Source organism: Bos javanicus, chromosome 6, assembly GCF_032452875.1.
Source record: "Bos javanicus breed banteng chromosome 6, ARS-OSU_banteng_1.0, whole genome shotgun sequence".
Taxonomy (NCBI): Eukaryota; Metazoa; Chordata; class Mammalia; order Artiodactyla; family Bovidae; genus Bos; species Bos javanicus.
In genome coordinates this window covers 61617441-61637610 of record NC_083873.1, presented here as the reverse complement: position 1 = coordinate 61637610, position 20170 = coordinate 61617441, and the positions used below count along the sequence as shown (strand labels likewise).

General features: G+C 36.7%; 1 protein-coding gene across 9 annotated transcripts in view; it reads left to right on the top strand.

Moving 5' to 3' along the window:
• Positions 1–20170, top strand: part of ATP8A1 (ATPase phospholipid transporting 8A1) — a 236394-nt gene that overhangs the window by 171696 nt on the left and 44528 nt on the right. For 5 of the 9 annotated variants that reach the window (XM_061420032.1, XM_061420036.1, XM_061420033.1 and 2 more), the window contains 5 exons: positions 9023–9236; positions 9328–9438; positions 16117–16191; positions 16296–16418; positions 19876–19954. In XM_061420032.1, coding sequence (XP_061276016.1) covers positions 9023–9236; positions 9328–9438; positions 16117–16191; positions 16296–16418; positions 19876–19954 — 602 coding nt within the window. The remainder of the gene's footprint in view (positions 1–9022; positions 9237–9327; positions 9439–16116; positions 16192–16295; positions 16419–19875; positions 19955–20170) is intronic. The other 4 variants (XM_061420038.1, XM_061420035.1, XM_061420037.1 and 1 more) reach the window with 1 other exon arrangement.

Here is a 20170-nt window from a genome sequence, read left to right as displayed (position 1 = left end):
AACCATAATATGTCTGGTGATAGGAAACTTTTTTCTTACATTTTGGTGCTATATTAATATAGTCATTTCAGTCTAAGGAGATATATATCTTTCTTTAATTCTTTGAAGTTACTCATCATTCTTTTCATTTATCCTTTTTTGTTCTCTTCTTGGATTCCCATTATATATGTGTAGTCACCTTTTTTCCTTCATTTAATTTTTCTCACAATCTATCCTTTAATTTCCTGGTATCTTTTGGGAAATTTTTTAATTTACACTTTCAGGTTATATCAGTTTCCTATTGGTTTCTTTATTTTAGCAGTTACATTTTTATGTAACATTTTTAATTGATTCTTCTTTATAACTGCTTATTTCCGTCTCACATGTCCAGTATCCTCCCATATCTTTCCAGGGTTTTTTTCCCCTCATACTTCTTTTAAATTCTTGTTAGGTTTGTTTTTACAAGTTCTGTTTTCGTATAAGTTACTGCATTCCTTTGTGTTCCTGAGCTTCTCCTGTCTTGTAAATATTCCTGTGAGACTACTTTTCCCCATTTGCCCTATGGGGCAGTAATATTCCTTTTGGAGGAAAGATGAAAGCTGGGTCCTAAGTTGAGGCAAATTTGGAAGGGTTCAAATAGGGTTCAGTCTGAGCTTAGGGAATCCTTATTTCACTCCAGTGTCTTTACCCAAGCACTGCTCTTGTTAGAGGCAGCCATATTCTGATGGAATTGCCCTGATGAGGTACCATTCAAGGGTTCTCAGCACATCCATAATATTGGCACCTGTCCCTGCCCTGGCTTCATGCCCTGAGGTTGACCAGAAAGGTATGACTTTCTTCTTCCTAGGCAAGAGTTTAGAACTGTCCTGAGGTTTTAGCTTTAGAACCTTGGAGATAATCCTGAATTTGGCATGTTTTGTTTCTCACATTATTTTGTGGGCTTTGAGTTTCCAGAGATTCTAAGCCTAAGCCAAAGTTCACAGTTGCAAAGAGAGAGGAACCCCTTAGCTCTATCCAGGCCAGTCTCAGCCCTGTCACACTGGTCACCCCAGGCTTGCACAGGGCACCATAGACAGGGTGGAAAGCTTTCCCCACCTGATTGTTCCTCTGTGTCCTCTGGCACACCACTCTTTCTCTCCATGCCATTTATCTGCTGATAGTCATCCGACATTTCCTGTTTCCCCAAAGGACTCTCACAGGTTTTGTGTTGACAGGTAATTGTGACTCTGAAATCTAGTGAATTCCTTTTTTTAATTCATGGCATCATCAGGATTTTATTCCAGTGTCTGTCGGTACCATCTGCTACCACATGTTCCGTCTTCCACTAGGGCTTTCTGAGAGAAAGTTCCTTGGAGAAACCCATCTACATAGGAGAAAATTCAAAAACAAGGGAGTAGGGAGGTGGAGGAAGGAAAGAAAGACGGGCAAGCTGATTTTAAGTTTAAAGAAGCTCTAGCTTCCCAGGTGGCTTAGTGGTAAAGAATCTGCCTGCAACATAGGAGACACAGCTCTAGTCCCTGGGTCAGGAAGATCCCCTGGAGAAGGAAACAGCAACCCATTCCAGTATTCTTGCCTAGAGAATCCCATGGATGGAGGAGCCTGGTGGGCTACAGTCCATGGGTTCACAAGAGTTGGACACGACTTAGTGACTAAACAGCAACAACTAAGATGCTTCAGCTCTTCCTTACCTACCCAGAGTCATGGGAAGAGGGAAGAGAATCAGTGCCCACATGGTCTCCAAACAGATCCAGTGAATGGGAGCTGGGGCCATTGGTCTTACCACTCTTGAGAGCAAGGTCACCATCGGGCAGAGCATGAAGGGGGAGGGCAGTCATCCTTCCTGAGTAGATGTGCTTCCCAGTTGAAAGGCCACCAATGCTATCATGTGAGGCTCCTAGACAGAGGTGGCTGGGCCGGTCCTTATTGGAGAAACTACCATCTCCTTGTAGCAAGAGTCCATAGAGAAACCACTGTCTACAGGCTTTTAACGTTTAACTCCTGGGTCAGTAGCTCAATAAAAGTCCTTAAGTTAATATCTCTTAGGGGCAGAAGGAGGGTTCTGAGATCTACTCTCTTTTCCTTTCTTCTCCTTATATTCTTCCATAGAAATTTCACCATGTAGTAAAGGAACTGAGTAAATGGACATTTTGCCAAAAAAGAGAAAATAACCTCGTCCATGATGCCAAGATTACAACTCTTATTCATATTTGACAGTTCACAGTTAGGAGGCAGCCTGTTGTATATTTAGAGTATAGAGGAACTAGGTAATGAATACTGGATTCTTCATGCTTTCTCAAATTGAAGGTTGTAACAACCCTGTGTTGTCCAATAATGGTTACCATTTTTTAGCAAGAAAAGTATTTTTAATTAAGGCATGTATATATGTATATATCTTTTGAGTGATCCAAATTAATATTTTAAGGCATTACTACTGTATTATTTTTGATTCCTGTTGCTTACAGCAGTCTGCTATAGCTAAGTACAATGTTAGGTCCCAGATAACTGGATAGATGGATGGATGGATGGATTTCTTTTTTTTTAAATGAGCAGTACCACTGTGGACAAACTGTTCTATGGTATGAATACTATAATAAATATTTCTACTAGGAAGTATCTTCTTTTTAGTGCCTTTTATAAGGTATATTTGCCAGTCAATAGTTCAGTGTGCCTGTACACACATACATACATGCATATGCAAACATATATTACTGTCAATATGATCAGTCATTATTTAAAATATCTGAACCATTGAAACTGAAGTTTACTTATAGCCACATAATTCCACAAAAGAGAAGTTTTACATCTAAAATGCATTACAAAAGGAATTAAAGATACTTTCCTTTTGTGTCCTGTGGCCGGGCTGTCTGTATTTTGTTTCTGTAGACTGAATCCTTGAATTACAAGTTGCCCTTGATGGCTCTGACTTCACAGTGTATCAGCAGATGTTGCTTTTGGAGACTAGGAAAGCACTCACTCATCAGTCATTTGAATAACACAACTTTCTTACCTAGTAATGGGTGAATGTTTCATTATGTACCCTATGCTAAGAATCGTTTTTAGGATTTGCTATATAAATGGCTGTTTTCATTCCAGTAATAAATTGATGGCGAGTTTCTGGAAGCACTGTAATGGTTATATAATTTTAGTACGTGTAGCCCAAATTATTTTTGCCATGTTTTAACTCCTCCTCAATTCAAAACTTTATAAATGAGCCTACAAATTTTAGTTCGAAGAAGAGTTAAGTTCGGTCTCATAAATTTTTCTCTTAGGTACTTCTCCTTTCGTAATTTCTTTATTAGTCAGCAGAATATGACTCAATGGGGAATAGACTGATATTCACAAAGAGAAAACTTAGGAAGTTTGTTGCAAAGGAAAGTACAACAGATTCCCCACTAATGATCCTGACCTCTAAATAGTCACCAGGAGCAGCTGTCTAGCTTCCTAAATGCAAAGGCTTTACAAATACAAGGTCATTATACAAAACGCTTCAGGATAACGAAGAAATACTGTATTCCTCCATGTTCTCAATGTGTTTTCTAAATTTACTTTCTGAAAGCAACTTTATAGTAATTTTTAAGTTTATAATATGAGTTTTTAAGTTAATATATTATTGGCCTAATTTTTAGTGTATATATGAGATTTTTCTAGGTTATTAACCTAAATATACAATACAGTAAGACAAATTATTGTACTTTTAGCTACCTATAAAAAGTCCTTTAAATATTCTTTAATATGTGAGTGTGTATATATACATGCACATATAATCCTTATCCATATTGCATTTGAAAAGGTGATTCATTTAGCTAATCCCATTAAAAGGGTGCAAAGTGAGGCTCATGTAAGATGGGCCACCATATATACTTTCCAGCTTAAATGGTAAAAATTTCCAGTACTCCAAACTAATGCTCACAGGGCAGTGAGAGTTACTACATAGCAAGTAAGAAAACTAATGAATAACACATGCAGAAACTGCAGCCAAGATAATATCTGAAGAGCATTCTGCACTCGGTGCACTGCTAGGTTGCATCGCAGAGGACCACCCTCTGTTTGTGGAGCCACAGGGAAGAAACCTGGACTTTACAGCACATGCTCCATGTGCAGTCCTTTTCCGCAGAGGCTCTGACTTCTTCCAAAGAAAAAAGAGCAACAGTGGAAGAGAAGAGAACCATAAATAATTTAAGTACTGATGCAGACCCTTGGGTGGTAAAAATACATCTAGGGTAGAAAACAGAGCACTTTTATGATGTCTATGAGTTATGCATTGGGTCACTATCGGTATTTATAAAATTTAGGTTTCATATATTCTCAACCATGAATCCGTGGTTTCTGATAGATATGGGGAAGATTAGCTTGTGTGGTAAGGTTGTTCCAGACTACTCAGAAAACTGTACACGTATAGAAGCAAGTATATAAAAGTTAAGAAAGTAAACTAATGAGTGAGGAAAGGACTTTTTGTATGGTGGAAACACACAATGAAAAGGAAAGTATTCTGGAGAATTTTTAACGTGAAATTTAATGTATGCTATTTCTTTTACCTGACGTGAACTCCCCTCTCCTTGTCAAATTCTGACTCATCAAGGGAGGCTCTTGCAACCCATGCTAACTTCTACATCCTCAGAAATTATGAAGTACTGACAAGTATATCAAAAATCTTTCTGCAACACTAATGTCTTCTAATTTGGTTTTGCTATCTTGTAAAGGCAGGAGGAGAAGGGGACAACAGAGGATGAGATGGTTGGATGGCATCACTGACATGATAGACATGAGTTTGAGTAGGCTCCGGGAGTTGGTGATGGACAGGGAAGCCTGGCATGCTGCAGTCCATGGGACTGCAAAGAATTAGACATGACTGAGGGACTGATCTGACTGAATACCTTTTGTAGCAAGAAATAATTTTTTAAATGAGTGCTGTACAAATAGTAGAAGATTGTTTAGCTGATCTCAGCTTGACTAACCTGGGTCCCATTAAACCACATTTGCTCCCTTAGACATGCTGAAGGCTGCCAACAGCACAGCATACCCGGGGCTGGAAGGACAGTCTTTAGTACATGCCTACACTTTTGCTTCCATGAGTTGACTTGGTGCTTACTAGGAATCCATGGGTGTTCGTTCTTTAATCTATTTATTCTTATTGTACTTCTTAAAGTAATCATCACCTAGATGTTTCATAAGCCACCAAAAAATAGTCTAGCCAAAATTGTTGGTAGATAACCAAATATAATGTTCTGGAAGGACTTTTTGAGTTGCCAGGAAAACATTGCTGGGGACAAGATAACAATAAACTGGGGTGGATGGTATCATGACACTGTAGTTTCCACTTAATGAAACAAGACATGGATTATGCCTCAAAGTGAGGTTTCTGTAAGAAAAATATGCAGGATTTCAAACACAAACTCCTTTGCAGAGTATGGTTTTTTGCCTTACATCACAAGCTTGTACATTTATATTCTGAGTTAAATTTTATAAGGTGTGTATATTTTGTTTTTTGAACTCTACTTAAACCTGATCTCTTTCTTTAGCAACCAACTACTATTTCAGACCCATCAGATACCAGAGCTTCTGCTGTTTGTTGAATCCTCTTCCAAGGATTGTCCTTCCAGTTGTCCTCTTTTATCTTGATAATGGAAGCAGATATCCTTACTTGTGCTACTTGCTGTGTAATTTGGGTTGTCTCTCATCACATCGTTGCCTTTTCTTAAAGAAAAACAGATATTGTTCTTGCCTAGGGAATTCATACTCTGATTTAAGGCCTGAGTTAGTCACATCCATGTTTGTTTTTTGTTTGTTCAGCCTCTCAGTCGTTTCCGACTCTTTGCAGTCCCACGGACTGCAGCACACCAGGCTTACCTGTCCTTCTGTTGTCCCCTTCTCCTGCCTTCAATCTTTCCCAGCATCAGGGTCTTTTCCAGTGAGTCAGCTCTTCACCTCAGATGGCCAAAGTATTGGAGCTTCGGCATCAGTCCTTCCAATGAATATTCAGGATTGATTTCCTTTTGGATTCACTAGTTTGATCTCCTTGCCGTTCAAGAGACTCTCAAGAAGAGTCTTCTCCAACACCAAAACTTGAAAGTATCAATTTTTTGACACTCAGCCTTCTTAATGGTCTAACTCACATCCATATATAACTACTGGAAAGACCGATACAGACCTTTGTCAGCAAAGTGATGTCTCTACTTTTTAATATGCTGTCCAGGTTTGTCATAGCTTTCCTTCCAGGAAGTAAGCATAATTTAATTTCATGCCTGTACTCACCATCCACAGTGATTTTGGAGCCCAAAAAAATAAAGTCTGACACTGTTTCCATTTTTCCCTTTCTATTTGCCATGAAGTGATGGGACCAGGTGTCATGATCTTAGTTTTTTGAAGTTGAGTTTTTAGCCAGCTTTTTCACTCTCCTCTTTCACCCTCATCAAGAGGCTCTCTAGGTCCTCTTCACTTTCTGCCATTAGAGTGGTATCACCTGCATATCTGAGTTTGTTGATATTTCTCCCAGCAATCTTGATTCCAGCTTGTGATTCATCCACCCCAATATTTCCCTTGATGTACTCTGCATAGAAGTTAAAGCAGGGGGACAATATACAGCCTTGATATGCTCCTTTCCCAATTTTGAACCAGTCTGTTGTTCCATGGCCATTCTAAATGTTGCTTCTTGACCTGCATGCAGGTTTTTCAGGAGACAGGTAAGGTGGTCCAATACTCCCATCTCTTTAAGAATTTTCCACAGTTTGTTGTGATCCACACAATCAAAGGCTTTAGTGTAGTCAATGAAGCAAAAGTAGATGTTTTTCTGAAATTCCCTTGCTTTGTCTATGATCTAATGTATATTGGCAATTTGATCTCTGGTTCTTCTTCCATTTCTAAATCCAGCTTGACATCTGGAAGTTCTCAGTTCACATACTGTTGAAGTCTAGCTTGAAGGATTTTGAGCATTATCTTGCTAGCATGTGAAATGAGTGCAATTGCGTGGTAGTTTGAGCATTCTTTGGCATTGCCTTTCTTTGGGATTGGAATGAAAACTGACCTTTCCAGTCCTGTGGCCACTGCTGAGTTTTCCAAATTTGCTGGCATATTGAGTGCAGCACTTTCACAGCATCATCTTTTAGGATTTTAAATAGGTTGGCTGGAATTCCATCCATAGTGTTGGTAAAAATCCTCAGCCAGTTTTAATTTGGGGGTATTAAAAACTATGATGACAAGCAAAGAAAGCAGTGGTTAGTTGTAATAGTCATGAAGAAAAGAAAACAAAGTTTAGTCCAGCTTTTTTCTGATGATTCTCTAAATCATTAATATTAGTTCACCATGCAGAGATTTATCCTTTATTATACATTCAGCTTATGAAAAAAAAAAAATACTTGTGTTTCTCAGCTCCATTGATCCCATAGTGTGACTTCACAATGTATTTGCATCGTGAGCCTGTTAAGTTGTAAAGGGAATTTGACAAATGTTTTCAAATGCTTCGCTCTTTTCATGCCCATTTCCCATTTGCTTTTTAGATCATTTCTTGGTGAGCATTCTTTTTTGACATTTACTAAATGTCAGCTATAGTTCATATTTGAAACATTGGCCTAGAGCCAGTAGGCTGACCAATTTATAACAGCCTGTTAAGAAAAATTAAATAAAATGTGAAAATGAAATGAAAATTGCTTCAAAGAAAAATGAGAGCTAACAGTGGAAAAGCCCGTTGATGATGTGATACTCATCCATTCCTTCCCTGTATTCACAGTTGTGTCACTTTGTACTGTTGCCAGACTCTGAAAGGAAATTCAGAGAAAGAATTAAAAATAATTCTTTCATATAGCAAGCATTTATTGAGTACTTATCCTGGATCAGCACAAGTAATACAAAGATGAGGAGACCTGTTCACTCTGCAGGCAACTCACTCTAACACAATGATTCTCAAACTTGAAATAAAGACTGAATCTGTTCTTGGCTAAAGCATTTAAGAAGGGACAGCTGGGCCACCTGAAGGCACTTATTTGAGCAAAATACCCACTGCTAGGAATTTTTCCTAAGGAAATAATCAGGAAAATGTGCAAAGATGTATTGAGTCTCAGAGCAATGATCTTCATTTCTAAGTAGGCTAATAAATGGTTTACCAGATGTTCCAGCAGGTATTTACCGCATTTAACCTTGATGAAGAATTTAGCTCTGGGTTATTTCTTTTGCTCACTAACATTGTCTATATTAGTTGTTTCTCAGTAGTTCATTACTGTCTTAATAGTTTGCTGAGCCAGATCACTATTCAGTTTTCCTTTCTTTCTGTCTAAGCACAGAGATAGCATGGATACTAGATTAAGTTAATCATGCAAATAAATATTTTGTCATTGAACTGTAATTGTTGTGGGGTTTTAAGTCTATGATAAGTTGCTCCAAAGTTAATATTAATCCCATACAACTTTAGTATGGATGCTGGTGTTCTCTATTCCTGACCCACCTTTATATAAAAGGATGCTTGATTCTACTTGGCCATTGTCAGCAGCTTTAGAAAAGAAACAGGCACGTGAACTATGTAATCAAGGACTTGGTATTTTACTTGACTCACCCGGGTGTCTGAGAACAGGTGGGGAAGGTACCCAGTTCCTTATTGTTTATTTAAATTGTTTAAATGTATAAGAATCATCTAAGATCAGCTTATGGAGGTCCAACACTTTTATTTTCAAGGTATAGAAGAACAATTGGTATTTGAACTATCATTCAACAGCCTTTCTGGCTTTCTTTCTCATTCAAAAGTGAAGAATCAGAAATCTTGATATTATTTGTTAGGAAGTAATGGGATTTCTGAACACAAATGTCATCTTTTAACAAATTTATGCACACATACTGGGAAACTAATATTTAACAAGGCCATTGTAGCTTCTATCTGTCACCTAGAGTTTTGCTTCTGTGACTTTATTTTTCCCTTAAAGTGGCAAACCAGGCTAACAGAGATTTAAACACTTAAACGTAAGACTTTTCCATGATGATTCTTCAGAGACCTATTCATTTAGCTCTTCTGCTGCTTTCATTCTTCAAGACAATGACATCTTAAAATTCCTTTTTTCAGAAAAAAAGTGATAATTTGTTGTTATTTAAGGGTTTCTCCTCTTCAAAAATCTGAAGTTGTGGAGATGGTTAAGAAACAAGTTAAAGTCATAACACTCGCCATTGGTGATGGAGCAAATGACGTCAGTATGATACAGACGGCACACGTTGGAGTAGGAATAAGTGGCAATGAAGGCCTTCAGGCAGCTAATTCTTCTGACTACTCTATAGCTCAGGTAAACCATCATTTCTGCCAAACACACCATCCATCTTTGTCAGCTGACACTATGAAGAGGAAAATGTTAATTTTTTCCATTCTTATTTTAGTTCAAATATTTGAAGAATTTGTTGATGGTTCATGGTGCCTGGAACTATAACAGAGTCTCCAAATGTATCTTATACTGCTTCTACAAGAATATAGTCCTCTATATTATCGAGGTAATTGCAAGTTAAGTTTAAAAATCCTTGTTATTTGCATATATATTTGAAACGTTTTGGGGAAGACATTTCTTCATAAGTTTAATGAATCCTTCATCAGCCCACTTTTTTAACTTCTGAATAATGTTAAAAAGTTTGTCAGCTGTGGAGAATAATGTTGAAATTCTGGCTAAAACATTATGTTGCTTTGGTAAGGAATGTTGAATTATAATTGCTAATAATGTGTACAGTTTTAAAAAACTACAAACTACATAGCAGTTTTTATAAAGTTCAAAAACATACGAGAGAAAACAGTAAATTGTTAAGGGATGCACATGAGGAAAACTGTGTTTAAAGAGAAAAGGAAGGGAAAATGGAAGAAAATCCAAAAAAAAGAGGGGATATACATATAGCTGATTCACTTTGCTGTACAGTAGAAAATAACACAACATTGTAAAGCAACTATGCAATAAAAATCAATTTTTTTAAAAAAGGAAAGGAATAGTGGACATAAAACTGAGGATGTCAGTTTTACTAAGGGATCTGCCAAGTCACTTCAGTCTTGTCCGACTCTGTGTGACCCCATAGACGGCAGCCCACCAGGCTCCCCTGTCCCTGGGATTCTCCAGGCAAGAACACTGGAGTGGGTTGCCATTTCCTTCTCCAAGGCATGAAAGTGAGAACTGAAAGTGAAGTCGCTCAGTCATCTCCAACTCTTAGCGACCCCATGGACTGCAGCCTACCAAGCTCCCCCATCCATGGGATTTTCCAGGCAAGAGTACTGGAGTGGGGTGCCATTGCCTTCTCCAACTAAGGGATCTAATCAATAAAAATACACAGGTAGTTTTGCTAGTATTGGTCATCCTATAGTTCTTATTGTGATTCAGGCCTGCATAATTGGATAGAAGTATTCCTTGCTCTTCAGATCGGTTTTGGTGTCTGGATTTGGTAGGAAACAAGAGTCCAGATAATGAGGAATTTGTCTAAAAATTATCAGAATCGTTCAATTACTGTGTCTGGATCACAAGGAATTTCTATATTCCTTTTCATATGGCAAATATAACATTTTTAACATGTAAACTTAACTTGGGTCAGGAATATCATTTCTGAAAGGATGCATTTTATTCTGCAAACATGTTTTGCAGTCTCCACAGGCTGCCAGGCACCAGGGTTAGTTCAGTAACTGAAGTAAATCGCGCGAGGTTTCTATCCTCCAAAAACTTGCCAATAGAAATATAAAGCAAACCACATGTGTAATTTTACATTTTCTGGGAACCACATCAACAACAAGTAAAAATTAAAGCCCAAATTAATTTTAAATTATATTTCATTTAACTCTATATATTCAATATTATTATTTCAGCTTGGAATCTCTATAAAAAATTATTAAAGCAATATTTCACATTCTTTTCTTCATAACTAAGTGTTCACAGTCTAGTGCGTATTTTACACATACAGCGTATCTTAGTTTGGACTAATCACATTTCAAGTATTCAAGAACCACATGGCCAGCGGCTATTCCTCTGGGTAGCACAGCACCAGTAGGTGAATGAGTAAACTGAACACTCAGGATGCGATAAGTAAGTTCTTTATATTTAAAAAGAAAAAATATGACCACCTTTTCATCAGAAGCTGTATTCGTAATGTTTGAACTCTAGGCGTTACCAGTTCCTTGCTCCTCTTGCAGCTTCACAGAGCCCGACAAGGAGCGCTCCATAGCTTGTTAAGAAAGCCCTCCATCTTCCACTCCTGTCAGAGGACCTGCCTACGCCTTCATAAATCTGCCCTGGGCTCCCTTACACATGTTTGTTTATGCCACCTTGCCCTCTACTCAGTTGACTGCTTCTACACATCCATCAGAAGAGGCAGAACCTTCCCATGTGCCATTTGAAAATAATATCTCATACTTTATGCCACAAAAGTAACACTATAAACAAAACGGTCTGTAGACTTTACATTTCCCCTGCTGAGATGTTCGTTGGAAACTGCTGTATGTTTGCTTCAGCTGTTCTTTATGCCTGTCAGAATGCTTATCTTCTTATCAAAATGTTGACTGAGCATAGTTCTTATTATGAGTCAGATTAATAAAATTAAGGGCTTCCCTGGTGGTTCAGACAGCAAGGAATCTGCCTGCAATCCAGGAGACCCAGGTTCGATCCCTGGGTTTTTTAGTTTCGAAGTATGCAGGCAGTTTTATTTGTTGGTCACTAAAAATCTGTAATTAGATTGCAACCCACTCGGTAAAATAATCATATACCATAATTAAATACTTGGAAACATAAACAGAATAATCTATGAATTTAGTTATTGTTCATTACTGCTGAATTTGGTCTGAAATAGTCTGTTTTGAAACAAAATACACTTCCAAAATAGCTTATGAGATCATACAAAATATTTTCTGTTTATATAAATTTGTTATTCTTTTCTAATAAAATTATTTTCAATTCTCAGTCCCCTCTACAGTCCTAACCTTTCTAGTTAGATTTTTTTTCTCATCCCTCAACATTTATCGGCATTAGAAAGAATACCAGTTTATACAGTTTATTTACATATAATCTTGAAGTATCTGGGAGTTTAAAGCCACTGGCAGCAATAAATCTGCTTGCAAAAATATAATTGTGTAAAATGAAATGAGTACTCAACTTGCCACTTTTTAAATCTAGATTATTTGACAATCAACAATGAAGTGGTCAAAATTACGTACTAATGGGAGACATAAAATATATCAAACTCAAATGAAAAACTAAATCTGCACGCTGTGTTTCAAATCCACAGTTATGCAATTTGTGGTTGATTAGCCCTAAATTTCACTTGGCTTTGAATTTAAAGCCTCTTTGAGAGATAACTAACACTGATCAAATTCTTTACACATTGGAAAGGAAATCAGTCCTAAACCTTACTGGAAATCTCATTCTTAAGTTATTTTTCTTTTAGCAGTTTATGGAAATGTATTTTGAATATAATTCAACTATCTTGGAAATGAATTGACCTTTTAAATCAATTCCCAGATACCCAACTTTTGCCAGCTAAAACAGGTTCTGCAGATGTTAATGGCTCATGTCAATACTGTGAATGAATAGACAGAAAACACATCATTGAATGTCTCTAGTGAGGACAACTGCCAGTCTCGAATCTCCCCTTTCAGTTTTTTGTGCTGATCGGGCGTGGGAGCAGAGGGCTCATTGACTGTTTGTAAGCTGCTGTTTAATATGCAGAAATGCTCCATCAGGGAAATGTCTGTGAAGCTGTAACTGCCACGCCTCTACTGGGACGCGAAAGTTAGAAAATAATACCAGGGCAGGCAGGTCTGAAGTTTCTTTGCTAATAAAGAAATAGTATGGAACACTATGGGTTTTAGAGACTATCTGTAAAAACTGCTTTTCCCATCGCTGTACTGCCAGGAATGTCACCGTCTAGCTACTCCATTGCCATAAATTATAGCCAAACAAATAAAAACAGATTTGGCAGGTGGCGGTATAAAGCACTAGCTTGTGGTGGCCACTCAGCAGCGACTCTAGGTGTTCATTGGAATGACTGGCATTCACTAGAGATTTTAGTTTCTCTGAAACATCTGACTCCTTGCTAGCAAAGTAAGACCTTTTCTCTCAAACAGTTGGTCACATCCAGGTTTTCCGGTAAGATCCCAAGGCAGTGTAGCGTTTCTGATTTCCAGAAGCTTTGATTAAAGTCAATGAGGTGATACTTTCCCACCAAGTTGTGCTGAGATATGGATTTCCTGTGAATTTAAATAATTTAGATACCTCCCCAGAGGGACTCATGTTTTCTTTCTGCATCCATGGTTTTGTTGAGTCAAGGGAGGGACTTTTATGTGTTTATAGTAATTTAGGTGGTGTTTTATTTAGTATGGGATGCATTTCTAATGTATCTTTAAACTGCAAATCTCAGACTAACCTGAAATCAGCCTTCTGGTAGACGTCTTCACTGTTAAAAATCTCTCTTTCCTTTAAAATACATAAACTTCAGTGCCAAAATATTTATATTAAGATGTGGGTACTATATTAGAAGAGTCAATTCCTATCTAGTCATTTCTCCTTTTAAAAAAATTAAAATATTAACTTTTTAAAGCACAGGAAGAGAGTTTCTAGAAACATGTTCACATACCTTTCATTAGGAAAAATAAAAAGGCAAAAATGCTTTGATAGCTTTCAACTTAAAATGTCTACATTTTTCTCATAAACCAGTTAGTAAAGTAGTGCATTTTAAAATAAACTTGGACTGCAAGTGTGTTAGCTTATTTGCAAGTTATTTTGAATTGGAAACTGAATATAAGTATCCATTGATTTAGATTCCTAAATTTCAAATTTAGATTCCTCAATTTCAAGCTCCTAGTGGAGTTTTAATCACCAAATTTACATACAAAGAAGCCAGGAGACCATTCACATTTACAAATGTTTATCCACACACAAATTTATTAACATAAATGTCTCCTATTATACAGTATTGATGTTTGCAAATGCATTTATAACTAACCTTTGAGCCAAATCATGTCCCTTAAAGGAATTTGGTATGTGTGCAGCTTCAGCTTTCTTCAGACCAACGAAGATTAGGCTGCGTCTTCATAGACTATTCAGGCCACAACTGAAAGTTTGTGTTTAAAAATTCCTTATATTACCATCATACCGTAAGAAATCTGAATGAGCTTCACAGTCACCTACAGGGAAAACATTACCGTCACCCAGAGTATCACAAATATGTATTTACAGAATCCACATCTCAGAAGGGCCGAATGTGAAAACACAATAGATGGCGTTGAAGTCTGTCCTGTCAGTTTGTGTCTACTTAACGCTTTCCAAAAAAAAAAGTTTAAAGTCTGCAAGGAATAAAGGAAGTCTCCAAGGAATACATTTAACTTCACATGAAGATGCTAAGTACTTTTGCATGTAGCAGTGAATGGTCTGGCTTCTAGTTGAGAGCACAAGTTCAAATCTTTTCTGTAAATATATGTGGCAAGCAAGTGAGAATTTCAGATTTGCCTCCCATTTCTATGCTTTTGTTCTTGTTGTCGTTAATGCATGTTACAACCCTGACACAATCTGGACTTATTTTTCATGTGCTATTGCTGCTTTGTTCTCTTTTCCATCTCATGAAGCCGACATTGGTTTTTATATACGCTCAGTCATTCCTTTCCCTATAAAAAGGAAAAAGATCAATGTGTGTACAGAAACTGTTCATAGGGAGGCCAGCCTGGGTACATATTGATAAATGGTGAATTTGTAGCAATTCATGCTTCCATAATGAGGTTAAATGAAACGTGAAGTGTAGCAAAGTCCGTGCAACTCCAGTTCAAAAATTCACTTAACCAGCACGTCCAGACTGCTGTCCCCTAACAGGTTCTTGGTTGTTGTTGTGATAGTTTGGCTTTGTGTTTGTGTTTATGTCTTGTTGGGCCAGACATTTTTCTCTTCCAGATCAATATGATTTTTAATTACATTTTAGTCCTGCTTTTTTTTTAAAATAACACAGGGATTATGGATTTACTAACATTCACTTAAATTTTCCACTTGTCTTAAATATGCTGGAGAAAGTTTCTCTTTATTGTCCCTTAATTTTGTAGGCAAAGTTCAGTTTTCTGCTTTTAGGAAACTGCAAAATATATAAGAATATGTCACTCTATTAAAGATTAGTTTTTAATCAAAGTATAAATTGAAGTTACAAAATATTTTTAATATTATAAACTCAAATTTTGCATTCTGATGGCTATAATTATCAAGAAATATTTTTTAAAAAGGTTAAATACGTTGACACATTAATTCTACTTCTAAGAATTCATTCCAAAAGGAAAAAGAATAGGAGGAAATTTTGGGAGATGATGGGATATGTCTGTTACCTTGATTAGGTGATAGTTTCATGCATATGTCCAAATTCACCAAATTGTATACATTAAATGTGTGTCATTTTTGTATGTCAATTTTACCTCAATTAAGCTATATTTTACTCAAAGTAATTCAGCCTAAGAAATTGAGATATTTAGGATTTCTGAAAGAAAATTCAGTTCTGAATTAAGTATAGTAGAAAAAAACAGAAGCAAGCTAAATATCCAAAATAGTAGGGGATATATATCCATTTCCATTAACATCTTTTAAAGGGTATGTAACAACTTAAGAACATATGTATTATACAATGTTAAGAAGAAAAGGAACAGGACATGATGCTGCATATAGGTTTCCATAAGATAAATCGTTGAATGTATATAAATGAGCTACATGAATATAACCAAAGCAGAAGACAATAAATGGTGATGGTATTAGTATAGGAAATTATTTTATTTTCTAAATAAACAAAAGTTTTAATTATGATTAAAAAAATCTTTAACTACCAGAAGATAGATATTTTAAAGAGGAATTAAAGGTCTAAAATGTTAATGGCATAAAATATACTCTCTAAAGTGTCTTTTAGGAAACAAGATTATACCTAATTTTTTTTTAATCTATGATTGCCTATTGGTATAGTTCTTTTTTGATTCAACAAGTGGAACCAATCCTGACCTAAATAGCAAAGACCTTATGAAAGAATCCCTTCAAATTAAAAAGTAAAGCAAAGAAATGCCATTTTCAAGAGAATCATGAAAATACTGTGTCAGTGAAGCTCTTATGCACTGGTTGAGTAACAGCAGATTTTAAACACTGAGTTTATGGTTTCTGCATTCTAATTTGGAGGTTTGGACTATTTTCTTCCTAGATCTGGTTTGCCTTCGTGAATGGCTTTTCTGGACAGATCCTCTTTGAGAGATGGTGCATAGGTCTTTATAATGTGGTAAGTTTAGGACTTTTAATTACTCCTGTTCTATTGAATACTTTGAGATAGAAGATCACCCTGTGTTTGGCTACCTGGTATAATGACTAGTTTGTGCACTTTAGATGTTTACAGCAATGCCACCCTTAACTCTGGGAATATTTGAGAGATCATGCAGAAAGGAGAATATGTTGAAGTATCCTGAATTATACAAAACATCTCAGAATGCCCTGGACTTCAACACCAAGGTAGGAACCAGTGCCCCGGCGGGACTTGCTTTATTGCTCCAGTTGCTTGGGGCATCACTCTTCTAAAGCCAAGGAAACTCCAGGGTCCTGACCATGGCAGGCCAGATTTGCTTAAGGTTCTGATATGACCTGAGAAGGTGTTTGGTTTTGCTGTGAATTTAACCTGTAACCACAATTCACTGGAGTTTGCCAGGCAGCAGTAAAGTGGGCCTGGCAGGCAGAGGGGGTGGCCCTCTGACTTTCTGTTTTTGCAGTTTTGTGGGGAATGCGCACTGTTCTCAGAGGTCAGTCATCCAGGACTGGCATGGACAGTCTTTACACATACAAAGTGATGAGGGATGATATATCATTCTTTACCCATTTTCTGTTTTATGAAATAACTTTGTCTTCATTGAAATATTAGATTGTATTAAGCATTAAAGATATCGTCTCTGGTAGATAACTCATTTACCAATAATAATCATTATTTACAATCATTATTAAGCCATAAAACTTAATATAAGATAAAATATCCAACATTTTATCTAAAATCATATTCTGAGTTTATAGCCTATATAGCAAGCCACAGACTTTTGTCATCTTTGTGATCCACAGTATTTCTTCATCCCAGCAACAAAAATATCTATTTCCTGCATAGTTCACTCTCCTGCAATTATGTATTCTAAAGTGTTTCCACTAGTGTTTGTTAGAAATTCGGGTTTCTATCCAGTGTAACTGAGGAGTTTTGTTTGTTTTTTTGTTGTTTTTTTTTTTTAAGTTTTGTAACAGTCAAGGCAGATGTAATTTTGAAACTATAATAAAAGTATCAAATACACCTTCACAGAATTTTTTCTCATTTAATATAGTACATGTTGGTTATGTTATGCATGTTATGTTACTAATAATTATATGTAACCTTAATTTGGTGTTTTGAATTTAGGAAATTAATGTAGGATATTGTAAATTTTATTATTTCATAAAACTGTCAAATGACATTTGTTCTCAGTATACCAGGGCAATAGAGCGAGACTGGTGTGGCAGCGCCTCTAACCTCATACAGTAAATGATGGTGTTAAGTTTATTGCCAGGATGTTATTCATCTTCTGAGATGAGGTCTTCATAAATGCACTGTGCATACATGTCCCAGTGTGCAGATGCGTACAACTTGAGGGATGGGATAACTGAATTTGGTTAAGTTAAAAAAAAAAAAAACTTAACTACAAGGTTTTATGTAGAGTGGAGAACAAGTGGGTTTTTATAGAGCCCACTAGTTCTATAAAGTATTTTAGTGGTCTTTTAAAACTGTTGTTATTTATAATATGCAATGTCTGTGCTTTAATTTCTTAATGTTTTATTTTTTGCTTTTTTAAAAATTTACCTTTGATGTCCAATTTGTGTTAAATTCTACTGCCTTGCTAAAAAGCTTTCCATTACCTATGGTGAGTATTTTCAAGTGACAGAAAGCTACAGTTGGGGCAGATACAATGGATCATGAGCTCTTGTTTCCTTGAAAATGTAATCTGAGAGCTAGGAAGGTTCCAGACTTTCTGGCAGGCTAACAATAACCCTTACCAGCCCAGAGTACATCAACCTCAGCCACCCGTCCCATCTCCCGTTGCTGAGGCTCCGTGGTGTCTCTTGAGAGTTAGCTTCCCAGCCCAGAGTACATCCACCTCAGCCACCCGTCCCCATCTCCCATTGCCGAGGCTCCGTGGTGTCTCTTGAGAGTCAGCTTCCCAGCCCAGAGTACATCCACCTCAGCCACCCGTCCGCATCTCCCGTTGCCGAGGCTCCGTGGTGTCTCTTGAGAGTCAGCTTCCCAGCCACTGCCTTGACCTTGCTCCTGTTGCTTATAAACCGGTCGTCACAGGATTACCCAAAACCATTCCTAGAAAGTCACATCCTTTTGTACCCTTTGTATATGGCAACTTGGAAAGTCTTGTGGCCAGTGAGAAAGTGTAACTGGTCATATATAGTTTTAAGGTGAGAGCAGCCTTCCTTGTATTTTTTCCTGTTCTTGTATACAAAGTATCTCATAGTCTGCAAAGGCCTGGCATTTAGAAAAGTCACCATATCAATCCAAATAGAGTATACAACTTCTGTATTCATTTAAATATTTATAGATACACAAGCTGCCAGCAATTTTTATAGGGTTTATGGATTTTTCTAATGATTTCAGTGAAAATTGTTTGAATAAATCCCATATAAACATTTTAAAATTCAGGAACAAATGGTTACAGAATGCACAGTTGTATACACAGCAGTTGCTCCAGGTCCCCAGTGTAGAAGCATTGTTACCCTGAATGATGACGATTACGTTTGTTATGGTAAAAAGGGTCGGAGGTGCTGAGGTCGTGACAGGGGTTAAAGGATTAACATGTGACAATAAGTATCGGTCAGGAAAATGGAAAAGTAGAACTAATTTTTCTTGCACCCACCTGTGCTTTCTGTCAAATAAAAACTTGCAGTAATGACATAGTGAGGAGAAGAGACAAAGGTTAATGAGTAACATAAGTTCAAATGTGTAATGTATTGGAGCGTAAATTGGATCATACAATCCAGTGTGGCTGGGTGAACTAACAAAGGAGATTGAGATCACAGTGGAAAATTTTGGGAGGCAGGCAACTTAATTTCTGTTGTTTGAACAGCTTAAAACTATTTTAATACATGCCAGTTTTATTTGGCATACATTTTGTTTGCAGGAAGCACTTCTGAGGGACAAAACTGCAGCCCTTCAAAGGGCTGTGAGCGTTCTAAACAGTTTTTCTATAACTTAATCTTTTACATCCATGTTACAAAGAAAAGGCTAGTGATACTTGCTTTCTTGTTAATGAAATACAATAGATGAGAAAGCAATAACTATTAAATGATATTATAATTGTATGAAGTTTGATGTTGACAGGTGTTTTCAAATTGTGAAAGTCTTTTGTAACTTAAGTCCTGGTAAAAGGGCTTTGCTTTGAGGAACTATGCAATTTAAATGTTACACTTGTTATTTTTAGTGTTGTGCTGTGGGTGTATTTGGAAAAAGAGAATGCACTATATCCTTACCATTTAAAAGTTTACACTTTTATTGCACATGGAAAAGAAAAAGTAGGGATCTCACCAAATTACAATCTCTTCAAAAGTCTGTTCGTCTGGAATTATGAAAATAGTCCCACTTAAAGAGTTTCATGATCTAACAGTAATTTTAAATTTTATTTTCTTCTTCAGGCAGAAATTTAAACTTTTAATCCTCGGTTTTTAGAAAGTAGAAAAAATTTCAGTGAAGCTGAAAAAACATTTAGAGAAACATAAAAATAAATAAATGACCCATGAAGGTCTAAGAGGCAGAAAGTGTCTGTCAGTTCTATTAATTCACAGTGGTGGCCCGACAGAAACACGTTTTGTGAATCTAGCTCACAGATAAAAAGAAAGGTCAGAGTTCACAGAGCTAGTTTATCGCAAATGGTTCTCATGGATTTTTGTTTTCCCTCAGGTTTTCTGGGTTCATTGTTTAAATGGCCTCTTCCACTCAGTTATTCTGTTTTGGTTTCCACTAAAAGCCCTTCAATATGGTAAGTAGGAAGGATATGAATGCTAAGATGTGACTTTTTACTTTTTTAGAAAAATAATTCATTGTCAATATATGTTAAAAATTATAGCGGTGTTTCATTTTATGATGTTTCTTCCTTAACCTAAAATACATGCATTTAAAAGTTGTACACACTTTAAAGATTTTTACTATTCCTTTGGGAGCAAAGTGATTTAATATATGCAAAGCCTTTCTTCTC